Source organism: Tetrao urogallus (assembly GCF_951394365.1).
Source record: "Tetrao urogallus genome assembly, chromosome: 11".
NCBI lineage: Eukaryota > Metazoa > Chordata > Aves > Galliformes > Phasianidae > Tetrao > Tetrao urogallus.
Window position 1 is genome coordinate 188,470 of NC_136824.1, and position 22,029 is coordinate 210,498.

The following is a 22,029-nucleotide window of genomic DNA, read 5'->3' on the forward strand; positions in this document are numbered from 1 at the left end:
GGATTACACTTCTAATGTCGTGAGCTCGGCACCGGCGCTTGGTCGGGCCCGGTCCGGAGCCGCAGAGACCGCTTGGCGGCCGGCTGCGCGCGGCCCGTATGGGAGCATCCGGGCCTGCAGGGAACCGACGAGGCTCCGCCGAGCGGGCCGGACTCGGCGCGGGAGAAGAGCCCACGAGAAAATTGCGCGCCGCGCCGCCCGCCGTGCGCTTGGGGCGGCCTCAGAGCCGCGCCCCTCAGGCCACGCCCCCGTTCGCCGCAGTAGCGCGGCGCCGCGCGGCAGCGGAGCCAACTGGGGAGGAGCTCGGTGCGCTTTAAGAGCCGCGCGCCAGTCACGGCGCGCTGCAGCGGCGGCCGTCGCGTTACCATGGAGACGACGGCCGGACCGGTCGCTATGGAGACGGTGGTGCCCTGGCTGCCGGGCGGACCGCGCCGCAGGGAGGCGCGGAGGCACGCGCTGCTGGTGGTGATCGGGGAGGTCGGCACGGAGCCGGAGCGCGGGGCGCTGCGCGGCGCCCTGGAGCGAGGTGAGGAGCGGTGCCCGCGGGCCGCGCGGTGCCGATGTCCGCCGTCCGTTGCGGCGCTGCCGCGGGGCTTCGCCCTGCGCCCGGAGGGGCGGCGGCGCGCGTGGGGGAACGGGATGCGCGCGGCGAGCGGGAGAGCTCCGTTAGGCGGGGCGGCACCGCGCGGAGCCGAGCGCTGCGGCTCGGGGCGGGCGGAGCTCGCGCGGGCGCGGCACTCTGGAGTGCTGCGGACATTCGGACCGCAAACGTTCGCTTTTTTTTCCTCCCGTTCTGTACATCTCCGGATTCCCACCTTTCTTGTGGGTCCGCGGGTCGGGTCTCGTCCCCGTCTTGCCCAAACTTTGGCTAATTGCGGGCTTCGCCCTGCGGGGCGGCTTACCGCAGTGCGAGGGGCAGCGGCAGCGCGGACTGCGGAGCGCCCGTGGGACCGCGACCCGCGGGAGGGCGAAGAGCAGCCCGGCTCTGCTGCACGGGGACAGTGCTGTCTCTGCTGTTGTGCTTTCCGTGCCGGGGCCCCGGCGGGGATAGGTCTCTATATAGAGGAGGTGGTGTTATTTGAAGGGATGGGACCCGCCGGTGGGGCGGAGGCTGCGGCTTCATGGAGATTTCTAATGGTTCCCAAAGGACGGATTATCGTGACATCAGCGCCTCAAAGGTGGGAGACACGGTGTCCTGTTCTAATAAGCGGTGCCCTACACCTGTAAAAATGAAGTAATACCCCCAGAAAGTTTGTATGTGCTTCTCCCTTTTCTCACCCATTTCTAAGATGCATTGGTTTTAAGTACCAGGAAAAATAAATGCATATTTTGCGGCGCAGATCTTAAATGGCACAGCACGTGCCCCGTTCTGCAGTCAGCAGACGCCTGTCGAGTCCTGTCAGCTGCAGATGCTTTTGGCCTTAGGGCCGTTTGCGCATGGGAAAGCATCCACTCGCAGCAGCTACTTGATGGCAAACAAAACTGGTCCGAAACATTGCATGCTATACGTCTGGATTTTTATTTATAGATTTGTTTTAAGAATAAAACAGTTTTTTTGTCGCCTCTGTTCTTCTCGCTGTTGTGCCCTGCCTGCACCAAGCCTACCAGATGAGGTTCATGAAGTGTAAATGAATGTATTCCTCTCTCAGGCTGAACCAGGAAGTGCACTTTCCCCACTTTCTTCTTACAGCTTGATTCAGATAAATTGAATAATGCATATTAGATGCTGCAGGAACCTGCTTGTTCCTGCCCTTACTGCTTCTGATGCAGTGTCACTGTATCTGTGAAACACTTGAATACCTATTCTAAAACGATGTCCACAAATACTGGTCTGATTCTTCTGTTCCTTTGTAACTTTTGTCCTGTTCTGAAACAATATTAGAAAGAGTATAAGAAAATACCAAACCTTAAAACCCAATTATCTTGGCAGGAAATTAACGGGGGAAAAAAAAATTACAAAGGTATAAGGAAAGAGAGGGGAAACTGATGAGACCCATGGTACGTTACCCAGCTGTGCATGTGTGAAAAATATGCACATTTGGAAACCTTGTTATGGCATAGTCTGCGCTCCTGCATCAGCAGGTAGGATGGTAATCAGCAAGGACATTGTTCTGGCTGTTGTACAACGGCATAAATTGAAACTGTGACAGGTGGGGATAGGTTAGAAGTGATTTTAGACTGCCTGGAGGGGAAAAAAAGACATTGTATAAATTGTGGCAATAATGAGTGAAAAAAGAATTACCTTTTTCCTTGCTCTGAAGGAGTATATCTGTCTGTATTCTGGAGGAAGTAGCAGTGCCTCAAATAGCATCAATTGCTGCAGTAGGACTCAAGAACTCTGACACAGCAGCTCGAGTCAGCAGGATGTGTCCCACAGCATGCTGCCATGCTCAGCTCGGGTGGGAGTGCTCACAAGCACTGCATTAAGAGGCGTTGGCCACTGATTAAATCCATCGTGCTTTCTAAGGCTGTTTCATAGGAGAACAGTCCTTTCATCTCTTTCCTTCCTGTTGTGTTGTCATTTTGTTGTGTGTTTCACTTGTTCCTATCCTATGCAGTCAAAAAGAAATAGGTGTTCTGTGACAGTGTAAGTGGTGGTAAGTTTCTGGATGTTCAGAGGACTTACTATTTGTTTGTTTTGTGTACCCTGCTGTGAAGCTATTACTCTATGGTTTCAGCTGTCATCAGGGGAAAATCCTAAGACAAACATTTTCTTGAGTTGCTGTGAATTCTTGAGACTATTGAAGTGCAATGCGATGACCTGCTGATTCCATCCTGCATCTGTGGTGAACAAGCTGATACACTCTAGCTTGTAACCTAGAAGATACTGCTTTCCACCAACAGCCTTCAGAAGCTCTTGTGCAACATCAAATCACTGTGCTGGAGAACCAGAACTGCAGTAACTGGAAACAGTATATGTGAAAACATGCTTCACTCCTAAAAAATAAAAAAAAATTTAAAAAGGCAGATATTTGGTCATCTTTTTACGTAAGAGAGGGAACGTCTTCAGAAAATGGTGGAATAACTCTCAACACAGACCTTAAAAATAAACACTAGGGCTGAGATCCTTGTTCTGTTTAACTCTTAGAAGTCTGTGTTAGCGGCCTTCTGCAGCTGTGCTTCTGCAGCCAGCAGTGTAAGAGGCCAGCACAGTGATTCACAGTGTAATTCCATTATTGTTCATGGCACCACAATGCAGTATTGCGCCACCAAAGTGCTCCTTATTAGCCTGTGAAGTTCTGATCTGTGGTGTTCGGTGTCATTCAGAACACAGAGCTGCTAATGCTGAGGTCTGAAGGTGACTTCCCAGCATGGCGTGGTGCCACTTGCTCTGGGAGCAGACACTGTTTCCTGCTGTGATATGAAAGCGATTAGCTTACAAAGATTATGTAGATTAAAAAACGAACCCAAAGGGTCTCAGTAGGATCAGGGGCTTTGAGTGTGTGATTAGGCAGAGGGAGCTGAGGTCGGGGGGGTTTTGTGACTGGAAGGATGCTCGAGTTCTAAGAGCACAGAAGCTGATGTGTCTGAGCTGTTTAGTAGTTTAACTCGCTTAAGCAAGTTAATAAACTTCTAACTAGAGCAATTTAGCTGTTATCCTTCACGGTTCTTCTGTTTCACTCATGCGAAACCTAGGCTGTAAAAAGAGTTGCTTGATGCATGTACTGCAGGTGTAGGTGTTTTATGGAAGGGAAACAACTTATGGCCCTTTGCTTTTGAAGACTTTTTCTCAGCATTAACCATCTTCCCTGGGAAGGCCATTGCTTCTTCCTGGATGTCGTGTTTACTTTTGTCCCCTCTTTCGGTAGCCACTGTAACGACAGCTCACTGTTCTTTCTCTGTTGGGCAGGAATTCGCTCCTGGAATATTGACCCTTTGTCCTGCGATCTGAATCAGCAGCTGCGACTCTTTGTAACCCGGCATCTGGCCCAGTTTTCTTCAGAAGTCAAAGGTCAGTTTTTTTTTTACTTTATCAACATTAACTTTTATCTTTTATTTCATATTTGAAAAGAGGTAGAATAAAGCTGGCTCTGATTTAGAATGACAAATTCATATAATGAGTTATTTGTCCAGGATTCTGTATACAAACACTAAAGAAGAAAAACAATCCTAAGGATCTGTTAGATGCAAAAAATTTAACTAAAAATTAGTACTGAGAATAGAAGCATGAGCCTACAGACCTTATGAATACATCTTCCAGATGGGAAAACTGTTCTCTTAGTGGGTAACTGAAAGAAGGAACCTAAACTGAGCGGTCTCTTAGCTTACCTGTTACTCTTCTTACTATGGAGAATGGAAGTCTCCCTCCTTGCAAAGCAGTACAAACATTGATTTTCTATAATACAGAGCATTTTAATAATAATTAAACTTATCAATCTGTAAAGAGCTGAAGATCTGTCTGAATTGGAAGCAATTATGACAGAGGTTATGGTACAGATATGCTCATGGTGCCATATTGGAGAAGAACATTCACTCAAAATTCTTATCTCAGGGTTGAAGTATCTAGATTAATATTAGCAGCGTGTATCCTCTCACTTGAAACTTTTCTTTTTCCTGCAGAGCAAGGGGTGATAAATGCAATGCCAGACTATAAAGAAGGTCTCAGGAGGGATCCAGGGGATCACAAGCCTGTCAACCAGCTGTAAATTCTGCTGATCAAATCAGTACAATAACAATAAAGAACAGAATTAGTGCCCACCTGAGAATAGTCACCACTGTTCCTACAAAGAGAAATCCTGCTTTTCAAGTGTATTGAATTTCAGAATCATTAAGGCTGGAAAAGACCTCTATAATCATCTAGTACAATCATCCATCTGCCACCAGTACTCTCCTCTAAGCCATATCTCCGAGTGCTATATCTTTCTGTATAATCAAGATGCTATAATCGCAATATAGTTGTTTAATCAACAGATATCAAGATGTTGCAATCACAATATAATTGAGAGAATCAAGCAAGGTAGACAGTGATCACAAAGAGAATAAGCAGAAGAGCTTACCCTTCGGCTGAGCTCACCAGAAGACACCAAGAGGGGGATCTCCAGAAGAGATCCTTCCCCTCTGGTAGCCAGCTCTTAAATAGGTCTAGGAGGGGGGAGCCAGGCTCCACCCCTTCCAGCAGCACAGGTGAATTGAATTGCCTTCACCTGTGCTCCTCTGGCTGGCTCATGGTTCGCCTCAGGTGATTAATCAGAGGTTCAGGCCGTGACTCAGCAGTTCCCATACACTTTCCTTTCCTTAAACAGCTGCAGGGACAGTGACTCCACAACTTCTCTGGGCAACCTGCTCCAATGTCTGACTCTTTCTGAGAATAAATTCTTCCTAATGTCCAACCTGGACCCTCCCTGGTGCAACTTGAGGCCGTTCCCTTTAACCCTGTTGCTTGTTACTTGGGAGCAGAGGAGGGCTCTCATCTTGCCACAGCTCCTTTCAGGTAGTTGTAGAGAGCGTGCTTTCTGGAGGGGTCAGCAAATGTAGGTAAGTGGCTTAGTCTACCTGTCAAAGTGTTTTGAAAGACAAAGTTCCTGAAGTCTGTTTAAGGAATCCTATTGGCCATAGACTAAAAAGTAAGGTCTCAGTATGCAGAAGTTAACGAGAGGAACGGGCAGATAGAAGTTGTGATGTAAATAGTCACCTCCCACAGTGGAGGCAGATTGCTGGTTGAGTTCAGCAAGGTCTGTGCTGCATAGCTATGTAAACCTTAGAGGGTGAACACGAGTAATGAGGCAGGTTTGATAACCAGAAGTCATTCAGGGTATTCGTGCTGTATGGGAACTGCTGAGTCACGGCCTGAACCTCTGATTGATCACCTGAGGTGAGCCATGAGTCCGCCAGAGGAGCACAGGTGAAGGCAATTCACCTCTGCTGCCGGAAGGGGTGGAGCCAGGCTCCCCCCCTCCTAGACCTATTGAAGAGCTGGCTACCAGAGGGAAAGGATCTTGTCTGGAGGTCCCTCTTTCTGGTGTTTTGTGGTGAGCTCAGCATAAGGGTAAGCCTTCTATTTATTCTCTCTTGTTATTGTAGTTTACTGTGCCTAACTCTTGTTTATTTTGTGATTGTAATATCTTAATATCTATTGATTATACAAGTACTGAATCCTGACGGAAGAATTTAAGTTGTCTGAAAGAAGCATTCATATGTAAAAACAGCTCTGCAAGCCTGGCTTCAAATATAAAATGAGTTCTGAGATGACCATTTCCGCTGAGGAGTATGAGAACTGTAGTATGATACAGTTCAAACAGTATGTTTCTGTGACTGTTTTCCTCTATAACAAAATATTAAATGTATTGAAGTGCAGTTACTGTTGCCCTTCAAAAGTGGTGTGACAAACACACACTTTTCTATCAAGCTGAATAAACTAATCAGAGGAAAGCAGCTCTGCTTCTGCGCACTGTGGGAGTAACTTTTGGCATGAATTCTGGACACACTTTGCGTGAATAGGGCTGTTGTAGCTGAGATGGGTTAGTTACAATGTAGGCAGAACTGCCAATGTTTTCAGTGAGCTGAAACGGGACATGCAACAATTTACCTAAAGGCTATTTATTTCTGTCCTAGCTTACTCCTGTTTGCGCAGCCATCCCCAAGCAGATAAGTGTCTGGACCCACAACAGATCCTACTGAAACGCTTTGTTTGTCTGATGTGGGCCTGGTGAACAAAGGTACTTTCCTTCTTCAGGAAGGTGTTGGCGTGCTTCTGTGGGCACCTTCCTGAGGGACCTGCTTGTTACCTGGTAGGTGTGCAGGAGGTTTGTGTAACAAACATCTGTCTGGGAGTTCGGCAGCTTTGGAAGCCTTCTGGTTGAGAAGAATGGAGAAGTTTGGTAGTTGGTGGCCAAATGCCTTTTCCCTGGGAAAAGACAGTAAGTCTTAGAGCTACTGAACTCCCTGCTAGCAGTGGGTAATAAAAATTAAATCTCTTACCGTGCTGCTTTTGGATATTGTGGTATCACTAAGAACCAGGATCATATTAAACAGTCTGGAGTGAGTCGCAGCACAATCTCAGCTCTGCATGCCTGGTTTCACTGACGAAGCTGAAATTGTCTGTAGATACTTTTGATGCTGAATTGGAGGCCAACAGCTTAATGTGTTACTAGATATGATTTTGTGCATTCTTCAAGCCCCTCTCCATCAGTGCACATCTGCAGAATTTTGTACAGGACAACTAATTTGCACTGGCTCTGCACAACTTCTCTTGCTGTAGTTGTCATGTGGGATGGGAAACAGGTGTTCGGCCTCCAGCTGTTCCCACTCCTTGTGTGGTGAAGCTGACAGTGGTAGAGAGGTGAGACATTCTGGCATGCATTAGTTACCATAGGTGGCTACTGGATTTGTGGCAAATGTGTGTAGCTGATGTATGATTTTCTAACAGTTCCTTGCTGGTGTGTAAGGCAAGAAAAGCCAGGAAGATGGTGTTTGGAGCTGCATCAAACTAGAAACTTGTATATTGCATGGGAACTGCTGAGTCACAGCTGATTGAGCACTTGGGGAAAGGACTGGTCAGCCCTGGGAGCACAGCTGAAGGCAATTCAGTTATGGGACAGGAAGGGGTGCAGCCTGGCTCATTTAAGGCTCATTTAAGTGTTGATGCCACCAGGGAAGGATCTCAGGTTGGAGATCTTTCCTTGGTGAAGCTTTTTCCTGTGAACCTGGAATCTTCTGATATGGGTGAGCAATCTTCTTCCCTTCCTTTATGGCACCTTTCTATTGTGCCAGTCCTTCCAAACAACATTTGTTGTAGTGCCTTTTCCATTGTGTTGATTTGTGTAATTGTTACATAAGTTCCTGTTGATAATTCAGTAAATGTGCAATTTCAAATGCAGCAAAATGATTCCTCTGAGGGATCTATACATGGGCTTAAGAATATTGAGCCCAAAAGGAACAAGCGTGGTGGGTAATAGCAACAGTTAAAAATGTACTAAGAACTGTCTAGAGCGGTAGAGAATGATGACAATCCACACAGTCCAAGATTGCTGTGGGAGATGATGCAGCTGAAGGTGAATACTGAAAGGCCAGAAGGCCGAAAGGTTAGCCTGTAATTCAGGATTTAATTATGGGTGGTGGATCTTAAGTACGTACAGACTTTTGGTGACAGTAACAAGAAACTGTGGTTATGTTATAATTAGTAGGAGAATATGGGAATGATGGCTGTAGCAGAAATGCTAAGTCATGGCCTGAAGCAGTGATGGAGCACCTGGTGGGAAGGCAGGACCAGCCCAGGGGAGCTCAGGTGCATGTAATACTGCTGAGTGACAGGAAGGGCTGGAGCCAGGATCTGCCCCTTCCAGACCTCGCTTAAGGGTTGGCAGTGGAGGTGAGGGTGTCTTACTGGAGATCCCTGCCTACTTGAGGCCTTTCAAGGGTAAGCAGCTTCTTTCCTTTACTTTTGTGTCTGTGGCTGCAGTCACCTACTATAGCCTACGACTTTGCTGCTATGCTGTCCCTGCTACACTTGCCATCGTATTACAATGGCAAAATCAGAAACTGCAGGTCACAACTGGTATGAACCTAGAGAACCTCTAAATGCAGCCTGGGAACTGTCTTTACTGCACACAATATATGCTATCAGGCAATGCTCTCTGCAGTGGTAAAAGCCTTCTTAGCCATGCTGCCTCAGTTTGAACACGTTTTCTATGTTTTCTTCTGTTGCACCTTTCTGCAAATCTGTTGCTGTGTGTCTTGTAACAGCCACTTGAAGATGTGAATATCTGTCATTATCATTCAGATGCAGATAAATTACACCAATTAGCTTTAAATATTAAGAATTGCTCAGCTCTACACTGCATGTGTGCTTCTTCCTACTGTGGGCGAAGGGCAGAGTGGCTGCTCCTCTCTAGTAGGAGGCTGTACCAAAGATCTTCTAGAATCCCTTCCAATTGATGCTTTTGTAATTTTTATGCCACTTGAAAGACCTCAGCCTTGAATGTGTAAGGTATGTGTACCTCCTCTATGTTGGTATGCTTAGCAGTATCTCTAGAGAATAAAACTATTCAGAAGCATGTATATTAATATCAGAATATCAATCCCATAACTGTTCATGTCTGTATTCAGGAAAAAAACTCATTGGAGCACAACAGTTACTGTACAGCCAGAATGGTTCATGGCCATTTACTTAATGCAAAGTTCTTCTCTACAAGCTTCCAACAACCAGTAAGTTTGGCATTGCTGGCAGGAAATTCTATTAGATAAAGAATGGTAATAGAATACAAGTAAAGCAGTCCAGTGAACAGAGTAGTCCAAGGCTTTTCAATTTGCAGTTTCTCAATTCATTACAGTAGTCGTAATACAGATACAGTTTGGAAATGTTAATGCCTGGATTTTGAAGCTGAAATTATAATGCAACTGCAACATTCTGTAGGAGGAGAGAACACAGTTATTTCTCTAACAAGTTTTTAATCTCTTCAGAGATGAGGAACAAATAAGTCTCAAATGTGGCCTAAGCAAGTGGGGAAAAGAACTGATAGTGTTGAGGCAGCCATGAAAATAATACCTAATCCTTCTTACAGAAGTGGGCTTTTTGGTACGGTAACCTGCTGACTCATTTCTGTGTGTCACAAACAACATGACTACTGCTCTGGGTTAATCTCACAGCATAGTTTGTGGGGGAGAACTATAGTTGGTAGGAACAGCAGGAAACCAAATATGGATCTAGTGATGACCTTCCCCAAGGCAAGAAGGGTAGTGCTAGTTGGCAGCAATAGAATAGAAAGTGATAGAAGCAACTCCAGAGGACCTTGCTTAATGAGCTTCTCGTGTTATGGAGAACACAGATGACATGATGAGAAAGTGCACCTCTGTGCTGTTGTCAAATGCCATTGGCTGCCCCAAGTTCTTGAAGACCATATGCACTGTCTCCTTGGATGTTAACAGTTCTCTGTAAAACAGGACTGTCTTTCCAATAGAGATTGACATGTGGCAAAGTGAAATGCTCAGAATGATTATTTCTGCTTGCTGTTTGTTGATGCTCAGAGAAAACAGCTACTCTGAGTGCAGAACTGTTGTCAGAAATAGAGCAGCTGCTCTGAGCCATGCTGGAGAATGTCGAATAGCTGTGTAGCGATCCCAGTGATCTTTCCTCTCAGGTTGTATTGTGATAATCTTCAGGAAACCTTATAAATAACATAATTAAGAGTCAAGCAATCAAGAATAATGTTGAATTTGGTTGAATAAAAGCTTGAAATAATGAAATGTTGAGAGGATACTTTTCTTGCGCTGGTAAAAAGATTATGGGAAATACTAAGCTCTTTCTTGAATTTAGGGAGAAACTTCAACGTTTTGTGCGGAAATCAGCAGAGTTTAACAATCTAAAAATGGTCATTCAGGCAGAGAGGAGTTGGCTTTTAAGCCTTTTGTATTGGACCTAATGCATAGGCTGTGCTTCCTTCACAGTCATTAGCCCCTCATTAGAGATATTTCCATGGTGTTGACTGTCCAGTTAATAGACGTTGAACAACAAACACACACCTTCCCCACCCCCATTCATTATTTCTCCTGGTTGAAGAGACCTTGCTTACTTCACAGCTCCTCGTAGGAAAGCCACTTGAGTTTTTCTTAATATCTTCCAAGTCTGCCTCTTTGAGATACTGGGATCAAAACTGATTCAAGTGTCATAGAGCTCTGTGTTTACACAACATCACCAGGCTTTTCCGAATTTCTAACATCTCAATCTGCTTTTTTCTGTTGCAAAGCATTGAGTTGACTTGAGGATTAAAGAAGTTGTCATAATCTGAAGAAACTTAACAGGAATAATCTTCATTTTCCCTTTATGTGTTTTAAAATGTTGCTGTGTTCAGAAGCTTTGCATTGTGGTTCTCCCCCCGATACTCAGCAACATGCTTGGTGAAAATACGAACGGTGTTTTGGGACTTTGCTTTCTTGCAAACCTGCTATGCAGAAACATTAGTTTCTTGCTTTTATGCTGTCCTGTGCAAATGGTGAGTTCTGACTGAAAGGGTAAAGGGTGCTTTTTCTCTTGATCCAGAACTACTATAAGCATTAGAACTGCTTTCAGCAGCTGACAGTTCTGTATTTTTGTATTGCATGTTCTCAACTGCTGAAGCTTCAGTAAAGTCATGTTCAGGTTCCATCACGTGAAGTAACATTCCTGTGAAAGGAGTGAGTTCTCATGGATGCCCCGATTCTGTTCGTCTTCTCTTACTGGGTAGTAAGGCAAGAACTGAAAATTCTGGTCAGCTTTTTGAAAGCAAGAAAGATGAAGGGAAATGCCACGCTGAATCAGATCGGTGGTCTATGTAGCCCAGTATTCTGCCTGCAGAAGTAGCAACAAGAGATATAACTTGGGGACAACATATGACTGTAGCTGCTTTTCTTTGCCCTTTTCTCCTCATACTCCCTTGCTATGCATAACGTTTGAGTTTGGGATGTTAAAAGAACATCTGCAGCAACTCTTTTTAGTGAAATCTGTTCAATCCTTACTGAATTTACAGTGTGGTTTTATAGCATGTGTAGCAAGGTGCTAAATCTCAGTGCTTGCTGTCCAAAGAGGTAATTTTCTAAGTTGATTTATCTTCACTGAGTGCTTCCTCTTCTCTGGCATTTCAGAACTTGGTGAGTAATGGTGACCTGATCTCCTACCACTGATTTTTATAATCTTCAGCTCTCCTCTCTAAGTTGAAGCGTTTGGAACTTCTAAGACTCTTATGGCACCTGTTCAAACCCCTTAATCATTTTGCTTATCTAAGCTAAACCTAGACTGATAGACACAGCACTTTGCACGCTTTTGCTACCGCTGAAGATAATGCGGTGCTGTCCCAGTTCCTCATTGATGCTCTCAGAGGTGAGGGATTCAGGAAGCTCTGTGCCCAAAGGATGGAGGAAAGTTCATCCCCTTATAACAACATCAGATAAGAACTACAGCAGAATACGGGCTTCTCCTATTTGAACCGCTGCTTGATGTTACTGCTTCTCCATAGTTGCTGACCCTGTTTATGATATGGTGCTTATGTGACTTGTTTTGTGCTCAAGTACTACAACTAAGGTTTCCAATTCTTATCTTCAGCTGTTGTTCATGAGTGACATAACTTGAAAATAAGTGTCTACCTGCACTCCAGACATCAGCATCCTGGGGAATCTGACTAGCTTCCATAAAACTTGGCTAAGGCCAGTGAAATGCCCAGAGATGGATGCTCCATCACTGGTAACTTTCAAGGCAGGCTGGATCAGGCCCTGAGCAGCCTGCTCTAGCATTGGATGTCCCCATTCATTGCAGGGGAGTTGGACTGGGTGACCTTTAAAGGTCCCTTCCAGCTCTAAGGATTTTATGATCACTGGCTCAGGGAGTTTTCTTGCTGGAAAGCTGAGCTGGCTGCAGGGGCTCAGCATTGCGTATTGAGTGGTGTGACCTTGGTGAGCACCCAGTTCTGTGGTTCTCACAGCCCGGGCATTTCAAGGGTTGCAGGCACTGTTTTTAGCACCTTATGTAAGATTTTTTTTTTTTTTCTCAGCAGACTCCTGCTATCTTTTTAGTGTGTAACCCATTTAAATTCTCTGTATTCACCTAGAATAACATTCTTTTCTTTCATTGACTGTCTGGCCTTATTCTCTTATCTCTACTTCTTTGTTAAACCATGTATCTTATTTAAATAAGTGTTTAGCAGCTCTGAGCAAGGTAGCCAGGTAAGAAGAAAGAAGAGGGGTGCAACTCCACTCAATATCAGTGGGGGAAAAAAAAAAAAAAAAAAAAAAAAAAAAAAAAAAAAACAGGAAAAAAGAGAAAACAAAAAAAATTAAGCTGTAGAGGACACCCTTTTGTTCACTTGATAAAATTAGCAGCTTTCAGTCACTGGATAGCAGTCTGAATGGTCTATGTGCTACCGAACAGCTACCACTGACTACCTAGTCCTCCAAGATGGACTTCACACTTGAGGTGACTGTGCTCTTGTAACTGTTCCATGTGTTGGGATTTTTGTTTGTTTTTTTTTTTTTTTTTTTTTTGCAGTGCTACAGTGGCATCTCTTCAACTTGACAAAGGCAGTGTTCTCTCGGTGGTTGTGTGCATTGTAAGCACCAGAGGTGCAGTGACCTCTAACACTGTCTGCTGCTTTTTAGAGAATTCCACATTTTTTGTGTTCTGTAGAAATGGTGAAAATAGATAAAATTCTTACAAGTTAATGTGAGCTCTGGGTGACTGTATGAATGTTGCTGGAATTCTAACATCACTCACATTTAGAGATTGGTAACAGAAGCTGTGCTGATGAACTGTTAGCATATCGTTAGTTTACTGTGGCTGTGTGCTCCTTTGGAGCCCCTACCTGCAGTGGCTTTTCCAGCCCTTGTGAACTTGCTAAGGCAAACAAAATGATGGGCAAAATGGAGGGAGGATTAAGCAAGAAAATAATCCCAAACACGTGACAGCTCCAACAGCTGTGGACTGATTTCTTGGTCTGTTTCACTCTACTTCAGCTGTTTGTTCACTCTGTTTCAGCCGTTTGCAGTTCCTCAGATCTTTCTTTGCTTTTAAAAATCTCAAGTATTGCCATGGGCTGGAGGGGAGAGCCTCTGCCTGGCTGCTCTCAATTCCTGTTTACCCGAGTGGTGCACTTAGCAGTTGAAGGTAAGTGGCTTAGGATGCTGTGCCTGCCTCTTCCTCAGGCTGAGCGCGCAGAGCTGAGCCATTCAACTCTAACTCTGCCTATGCTCATTAATACGTCTAGAAAAGAAAAAACAGAAACCAAGCAAAACTTCTGAGCCTATCTTCTACCTTAAGAAGACATCATAGTTTACAGCCAGCAAATGTAACCTGTCTGTGCTCTGGTGTAGAGAGGGGCCACTGGGGGCATTAACGTGCAGTCGCTCAAGTGTTGCCAGGCTCTCAGCCTGCACAGTCACAGTATTTGCGGCAGCCTGCTGCGTCCAGCTTGGATGGAAAAAACAGAAATCCCCTGAAGTGATCCTCTCTAGGATCTCAGCTGCTATTTCAGGAAGTAAATTTTTCCATTAGATACAGATTCAGAGGAGTGGGGAGCAGTGCTGGAAGACCCCGATAATCCTATTTTTCTGTGAGATTAATTGTTGTCATGTGCTATTGTAATTTTAATGCCGTAATTCCTACCTCCTTAGAAAACAGATGTCCCTGAGGCTGGCTGTGTTCCAGGATTTTGCCTCGCCCTGTTAACTGTGGCATTGCCAGAACAGATGCTGCTTTTCCTCTCTGCAGATACGTGAAATTGCAGACTGGAGGCACTGTTTCCTTTCCTGTTCTGGTGTTGCTTTGTATCCGGGGATCTGAGGCGACGAGGATTCTATTTGATGCTGAGAAATTATCGCAGTATTTGAAGATCACGCAGCTTAAAATGGATTTAGCAGGTGTGATTGAAAGCAGTGAGTCTAGAAGCATCTGTCTGTTGAAGTAGCAACTGGCCTTCACTGCTTGATTTGGAAACTTCAGGAGTGCAAAAAATAATCAGCTTTTCCTTATTTCTTGGTAGAGCAAGTGTGTTTCAGCAGGGGCCCCACATTGCACTCCTGTTCCATCTGTAATTTCTTACTTATTGCCTTATCCTGCTAGTCTGTATGGAGCAAGAAGGGAACAAATGAGTCAATTCCTGAGTTCAGCCTTCGGAAAACTAAGAGAACTGCAAAAGAAAGGATATTCATCTGTCCAACCTTCCCCCCCCAAAAAAAACCAAACCCACAAACAAAAAAAACCCACCCACTTTAACAGTGTATATTTGATTGTAGGTCTGAGTGTTGTGATTTTTTTTTTTTTTTTTTTTTTTGCTGCGCAGGCCTTTTAAGGTTTTTGTTCTCTACTGTTTTCCCCAGAAAGAAAAGGTTATCAGCCACTGGTGTTCACTGTGAGTTTCTCTCACTGCAGAAGTGAGGATCTTTCTGCAATCACTGCAGTGAGATGCTGCTGTGACTGAAATCCTGGCCAATGCAGGTAATGGTTGTGCTCCATCCCTCTCCTTCCCTTGGTCGCTGTTTAAGGCTGGTGTGTATGGAAAGCTTACTAGCAGAACTGTAATTGCAGTGCTAGTGGGCGAATTCCCTGTGCAAGCGGAATGTCTTCACAAATCAAATTGTGCTGATGTAATTATTTAACAAAAAATAGATTTACATGGTTACCTTTTGTACTTTCAGATAGTTCTTATTCAACGTAGGCAAAACTCTCAGCCAGATTTGTTCTTCCTACCTTCTGAACTTTCCAATCTTTCCTGTCTCTTAAATCAGGGCTACCAAAGTTGGAGTAATTGCTGTCATGAATTCACTGGTTTCTGAAGTTAGAACTTGCCGTAGTAAATTACTACTCTTGCTTCTAAAACTGAATGTTGTGGTCCAGCATCGTCAGCGGTTTGTAGAATTCAAATTCTAAAAGCACATATGGCATATATTGAGGCAAAGAGTAAATAGGTTCATCATGATGCTGATTTTTGAGTGAGTTCTTCGTGGGGTGTGGAAGTAGTGCATTATGCTGAATCAGTTCTGCTGTTTTATCTTTCAGATACAAAAAATCCAGGTGCCAGGGTCTGATTGAATTGACCCGGAGAGGGGATTAACCCTTAAAGTTGATAGAAAACAGGAATTAATGATGCAATTGTTGGGAAAGAGTTGGTTCTTTGTTGGGGATGCAAAGTGAAGGAAGAGTGCTGTCACTGCTTTCTTTTCTTCAGTGCTTCTCATCCTGGTGCATGTGGGTATTATCTTGCTTGATTTATTTCTAAAAATGGAATTGCTGAGAAATACTAAGTCTATACCAGTCAGCCCTTGAGATGGTAGCACGTGAGTGACTGATCATCATACCTCAGTCCTTTCTTAAATGGATTTGGTGGTATGTACTCTGAATGCATTTAAAGTAGTGTGGTTTTTTTTTTCCCTTAGACTTACTGGGGCAGGTGATACGAATGAGACCAGAATTTCTCATGGTTAATAACAAAAAATGAAGACAGGAACAAATCCTGAAAGGACATAACAAGGTTATATATTGATTTTCAAATGACCTCTGCTCAGCAGTTCTACTCATAGCTTTGTAAACTGAAGCCTGTTCTGGATTTTGTCTGCTTCCCTTTGGCAGTGGCTGCTGTGGAAGTTGGTTACAGCTGTTCACGATGTCAGTTTGCCTTTACCTGGGCAATTGGTGTAGATTTGACCTAACAATACTGCTTTGCTTCTGAAATTTTGTTGAATGTTAATGATTTTACAGGAAAATCTGCAGTAGACAATTTGACTCCTGTGAAGAAGACTCACATGAAGTTGCTGTTCTGAAGATGAGATTTACTTGCACTTTTATTCATGTTTCATAGAGATGAATAATTCAGAAGTGGTTATTGATTTTTTTTTTTCCTTCCATTTGTTTCTCATCTCAGATTTCATCTGAGCTGCATCCTTGCAAGAAAACAGGCACTGCAGTGCTGATCTCATCCTGCAGGAGGGCATAGTGGGAGAGAATGGTGCCTGAAAAGGGTGTCCCGTTCAATCTCTGATCTGTTTAAAGAGTATTTCAAGTATTTTTCTTCTTTCTTGGCTATAGTAGGCCATAGAAGCAGCAAGGAGCTATTAATGTTAAAACCCTTATTGTGTTCACAATCTACTTGCACTGCTCTGGAGGGCATATGTACTCTGGCTTTCAATTTTGGCTGTGCCTAGAAGAGCAGTTCTGTGATCTCAGGACTTATTTCCTGGAGTATCTCTTCATGTTTGTTTTTCTTGAATTTCATTGCTTGTCTTCAGAATGAGATTTGTTGTGAGAGAAGCTTCCATACAACGCCACTCAAATTTGTGTGAAAACAAGTTACAAGGTCTAATGTTTTAAGGAATATGACAGCTACCCTATGTTGCATAAAGAAAATGCTTGTTTCAACAACTCTATTTTCCCACTGTATATATGCTAAGAATCATCATTAATACATGGGACTTAACCTGTGCGAGGTGTGAGCAGGTGGACGAGCTTCTCAGCCTGGTGGTGGGGCTAAAGGATGAGGTGCAGAGACTTAGGCCCATCAGGGAGTGAGAGCGGGAGATCGACTGGTGGAGCGACTCACTGGCTTACCAGAGGGAAGGGCTCTGGGGAAAAAGAAAAAAATAACCCAGACAGTTGGTGGACCCCTACCCTGTCACAGTCAGACCTCACTGATGAGGAAGGTTGGAAAAGAGTCCCAACTCAGTGTCACAAGAGACACCCCGGCCTGCCTAGCCTGCCCCCGCAGCTCCTTCTAAGTAACAGGTTCCAGATGCTGGAAGTTGAAGGGAGGCGACTGGAGGGGTGATGCAGGATCAGCCTAGGAGAGAGCCCAGGGCCAGGCGGTCACCCCCATGCCTTGAGACTGCGTCTGATAGTAAAGAAAGAAGGGTGGTCATGGTGGGTGATTCCCTTCTCAGAGGAACGGAGGGCCCCATATGCAGACCTGACCCAGGCCATCGGGAAGTGTGCTGCCTTCCTGGGGCTCCGGTCAGGGACATAACCAGGCAACTCCCAAAGCTGGTTAGGTCAACTGACTATTTTCTGCTGCTCATAGTTCAGGTGGGCAGTGATGAAATCACTCAGACAAGCCTATGCATGATGAAAAAAGATTTCAGGGGGGGTTTAGGGCGTTTAGTCCACGAAGCAGGAGCTCAAGTGATCTTCTGCTCTATACCTTCAGGGGCAGTGAGGGACTCCGAGCGGGATAGAAAAGCACAAGCAATGAATAATTGGCTCAGAGGCTGGTGTTGAGCCAGAAACTTTGGGTTCTTTGATCATGGGGCAGTTTACTCGGCCCCTGGCCTGCTGTCTGCCTGTGGAACCCAGCTATCTCGAAGGGGGCAGCATATATTAGTGCAGGAACTAGCAGGGCTTATTGAAAGAGCTTTGAACTAGCTATGAAGGGGAAAGGGGACAAAACAGGCCTCTCAAGAGATGAGCCTAGGGGAAAGATGCTCGAGCAGGGGGTGAGGCAGATGACTCGTCTGAAATGTGTCTATACCAATGCACGCAGCATGAGCAATGAGCAGGAAGAGTTGGAAATGATTGTGAGTCAGGCCAATTATGACCTTGTTGCTATTTCCAAAACATGATGGGACCGCTCCCATGACTGGAGTGCTGAGATAGATGGCTACAAGCTCTTCAGAAGGGATAGACGAGGAAAGAAGGGTGGTGGTATGGCCCTTTATATTAAAGACTGTTTTGATGTAGAAGAGCTTGGGGTTGGGAGTGATAGAGTGGAGTGTCTATGGGTAAGGATCAGGGGGAAGGCCTGTAGGGGCGGCATCTTGGTGGGGGTCTGTTACAGACTGCCTAATCAGGACTAAGAGTTGGATGAGGCATTCTATGAGCAGCTCGTGGAAGTCACGCGATTGCCAGCACTTGTTCTGATGGGAGACTTCAGCTTCCCTGATATATGTTGGAAATTTAATATAGTGCAGAGGAAGCAGTCTAGGAGGTTTCTAGACTGTGTGGAAGATTGCTTCCTTACGCAACTGGTAGGAGAGCCTACCAGGGGTGGTGCCCTGCTGGACCTGGTCTTCGCTAACAGAGAAGGACTGGTGGGAGAAATGAAGGCTGGGGACCATCTTGGGCAGAGTGACCACAGAATTGTAGAATTCTCCATTCTTGGGGATGTCAAAAGAGTGGCCAGCAAAACTACCTTCTTGAACTTCCAGAGGGCAGACTTTGACCTGTTCAGGGAGCTTGTAGCACGGTCCCTTGGGAGTCACTTCTCAAGGGTAAAGGGGCACAGGAAGCCTGGACGCTCCTCAAGACTGAAATCTTAAAGGCACAAGAACAGGCTATGCTGAGTGCTGTAAGGCTAGCTGCAGGGGAAGATGACCGGTGTGGATGAGACGGGAATTACTGTTGAGACTCAGGGAGTAAAAGAGAGTCTACATCCTCTGGAAGAAGGGACAGGCTACTTGGGGAGATTACAAAGAAGTAGCTAAGGTATGCAGGGAGGAAGTTAGGAAGGCGAAAGCCCAACTTGAGCTCAGGTTGGTCTCTGCAGTAAAAGACAATAAAAAATCCTTTTATAAATATATCAACGGGAAAAGAAGAACCAAAGGTAATTCTTATCCTCTACTTGATGCAGCAGGGAATGTGGTCACTGAGGATAAGGAGAGGGCTGAGGTCCTCAATGCTTTCTTTACATCTGCCTTTAACAGCCAGATCAGTTATCCTCTGGGCTCTTCATGCCCTGATCTGGAAGTCTGGGACACTGCACAGAATATGCCATCAGCAATTCCGATGGAGACAGTCAGAGAGCTGCTCCTCCGTCTGGACTGTCACAAGTCCATGTGACTGGATGGGCTGCACCCTCGGGTGCTGAGGGAGCTGGCGGGGGTGATTGCTGAGCCCCTCTTGGCCATCTATCAATGCTCCTGGTTAACTGGTGAGGTCCCAGAGGATTGGAGGCTTGCTGATGTGACTCCCATCTTCAAGAAGGGCTGTAAGGAGGATCCAGGGAACTATAGGCCCTTTAGCCTGACCTCAATACCAGGGAAGGTTATGGAGCAAATCATCTTGGATGAGATTGCACGGCATGTGCGTGGTGTCTAGGGGATCAGGCCCAGCCAGCACGGGTTTGTGAAAGGCAGGTCATGCTTGACCAACCTCATCTGCTATGACTGGGTGACCAGTCTGGTAGATGAGGAAAGGGCTGTTGATGTAGTTTTCCTAGACTTCAGCAAAGCCTTTGACATGGTCCCTCACAGGCTCCTTCAGGGGAAACTGGCTGCCTGTGGTCTGAACAAATATATATTTCTTTGGGTAAGGAACTGGCTGAGGGCCGTGCCCAGCGGGTCGTGGTGAATGAAGTCCGGGTGATGACCTGTTTCAAGTGGTGTCCCCCAGGGGTCGGTACTGGGGCCCATCCTGTTTAATATCTTTACTGATGATCTGGATGAAGGGATTGAGTGTGCCCTCAGTAAGTTTGCAGATGATACCAAGCTGGGAGGTGGTATTGATCTGCCTGAGGGTAGGGTGGCCCTTCAGAGGCATTTAGACAGGCTGGGCTGAGGTGAATGGGATGAGGTTCAACAAGGCCGAGTGCCGGGTCCTGCACTTTGGGCACAACAACTCCCTGCAGTATTATAGGCTTGGGGATGCTGGACAAGTGTGAGAAGGAAAGGGACCTGGGGGTGTTGGTTGATGCTCGGCTGAACGTGAGCCCACAGTGTGCCCAGGTGGCCAAGAGGGCCAACGGCATCCTGGCCTGCATTAGAAATGGTGTGGCCAGCAGGAGCAGGGAGGTGAGCATCCCCTGTACTCAGCACTGGTGAGGCCGCACCTCAAGTGCTGCATTCAGTTTTGGGCTCCTCACTACAGGAAAGATGTTGAGGTCCTGGAGCGTGTCCAGAGAAGGGTAATGAAACTGGTGAGGGGTCTGGAGCACAAGTCTTATGAGGAGCAGCTGAGGGAGCTGGGATTGTTTAGTTTGGAGAAGAGGAGGCTCAGGGGAGAACTCATTGCTCTCTACAACTTCCTGAAGGGAGGCTGTGGTGATGAGGGATTTGTCCTCTTCTCCCAGGCAATGAGCAGCACATGGGGCAATGGCCGCAAGTTGTACCAGAGGAGGTTTAGGTTAGACATAAGGAAGAACTTTTTCTCTCAGAGAGTGGTCAGGCACTGGAATGGCTGCCCAGGGAGGTGGTGGAGTCGCCGTCCCTGGCAGTGGTCAAGAGGCGCCTGGATGACGTGCTGTGTGATGTGGTTTAGTGCTTGTGGTGGCAATGGTGATGAGGAGACGGTTGGACTAGATGATCTTGTAGGTCGTTTCCAACCTTGTGATTCTATGATTCTATGGTTTAATAAGAACTGTACCTTTTTAAGAGAGTCCTCTGTAGCCTTGCCTTGAGTCAAGTAACAACAGTGGAAGTACATTTGGAATATTCTGACCTTTCCCAAGTGTATTTTATTCTGGAAGTTCTACCTGTGACATTGCAATTTTAAAACCCATTGCACTTTCTTTCCAGCCTTCCTTTGAGGTTGGCTGCCAGGTGCAGATTCCTACCTTCAGTTTGCATTATCTTCACAGTTGCCTCTGATTGTTGCTGGTTTGCCTCCTGCGATCCCATTGTGAGTTTGTCAGAGCTGTTCCTACGAATATCCTCTCTGTAAAGCAGCATGACATCTGCTATACAGATAACTAATGGCACCTGTTAAGTCAGTGCCTCTTGACTGACAGTCCCCTTAAAGATGTTAGCAGCCTTTTGGTCTCTGTTCAAGCCTTAGAGTGGGAACTGTGAAGGAACCTGATCCTTCTTGGAGTAGCTGGTGCCTATTACAAGAGATTGCTGGTTCAGAGAAAGAATGGGATCTGAGGGAATTAAACCTATCTGGAAGAGCAGGGGAGGGATCTTGCACCACATTTTGGCTCTTGGGGCGTCTTTCAGGTTGCCCTGGTTGTTTGTCTTTGTTATTTCCCAGTGCTGGATTGGTTTATTCCTTCTCTTCTGTATATCTGTTGAGATATGTGAGAAGCTTTGCTGTGCCTTGGTCTGTGGGAGTCTTGTGGGTGTGCAGTGGGGTCCAATGCTGACAAAGGCTGCTGAGTGAGTACAGCCAATGCAGGAGCCACAGGCATAGAAGGTGTGAGCTTTTCTTTGGGTAGGCTTATGCTACTTACTGGAAATGTTTGGAACAGTCTTTTCTCGAAGTGGCTGGGACTTGCTCCTGGCACCTCCTTCCTCTCTGCTGCATTAAGCTGCCCTTTGGATGCTGCAGAGTCATCCTCTGCTCAAGCAGGGATCGTGCTGGTTCTTGCTGTGCCCCAGTATTTGCTTCAATCCCTTTCTCCTGTGTTCCTTCTGGTCTTTTGGTACTGCTCACGATTGCTCCAGTTCTGCAGCCTTGATTTTTATAAACCTCTTTATCCTTTCCATTGAGAGTTCTAGTCAGGTCATCCGCTATTTTCCCTAAAGCTTTTGAATTGCTGAGTTAAATTAGGATCACCATTTTTAAAACCTTATTTTCTGGGACAAGTGAGACCAGAGCATTGCCAAAGAAAATTCGCAGGGCCAGTGAGTTTGTTTAAAGTAAAAATTGGAAAAGAGACTGATAATTATAGTCCTTCTGGATCTACATTAAGGATGCAATTGACACATTTG

At 45.6% G+C, this 22,029-nt stretch overlaps 1 protein-coding gene across 1 annotated transcript in view; it reads left to right on the top strand.

The window, feature by feature from the left end:
- Positions 1-366: 366 nt before the first annotated feature.
- Positions 367-22,029, top strand: part of MAP1A (microtubule associated protein 1A) — a gene marked incomplete at both ends in the record, with an annotated part of 52,029 nt that continues 30,366 nt past the window's right edge. Inside the window, 2 exons of the mRNA XM_079540683.1 lie at positions 367-526; positions 3,851-3,952. Of these exons, the coding sequence (XP_079396809.1) occupies positions 367-526; positions 3,851-3,952 (262 nt within the window). The remainder of the gene's footprint in view (positions 527-3,850; positions 3,953-22,029) is intronic.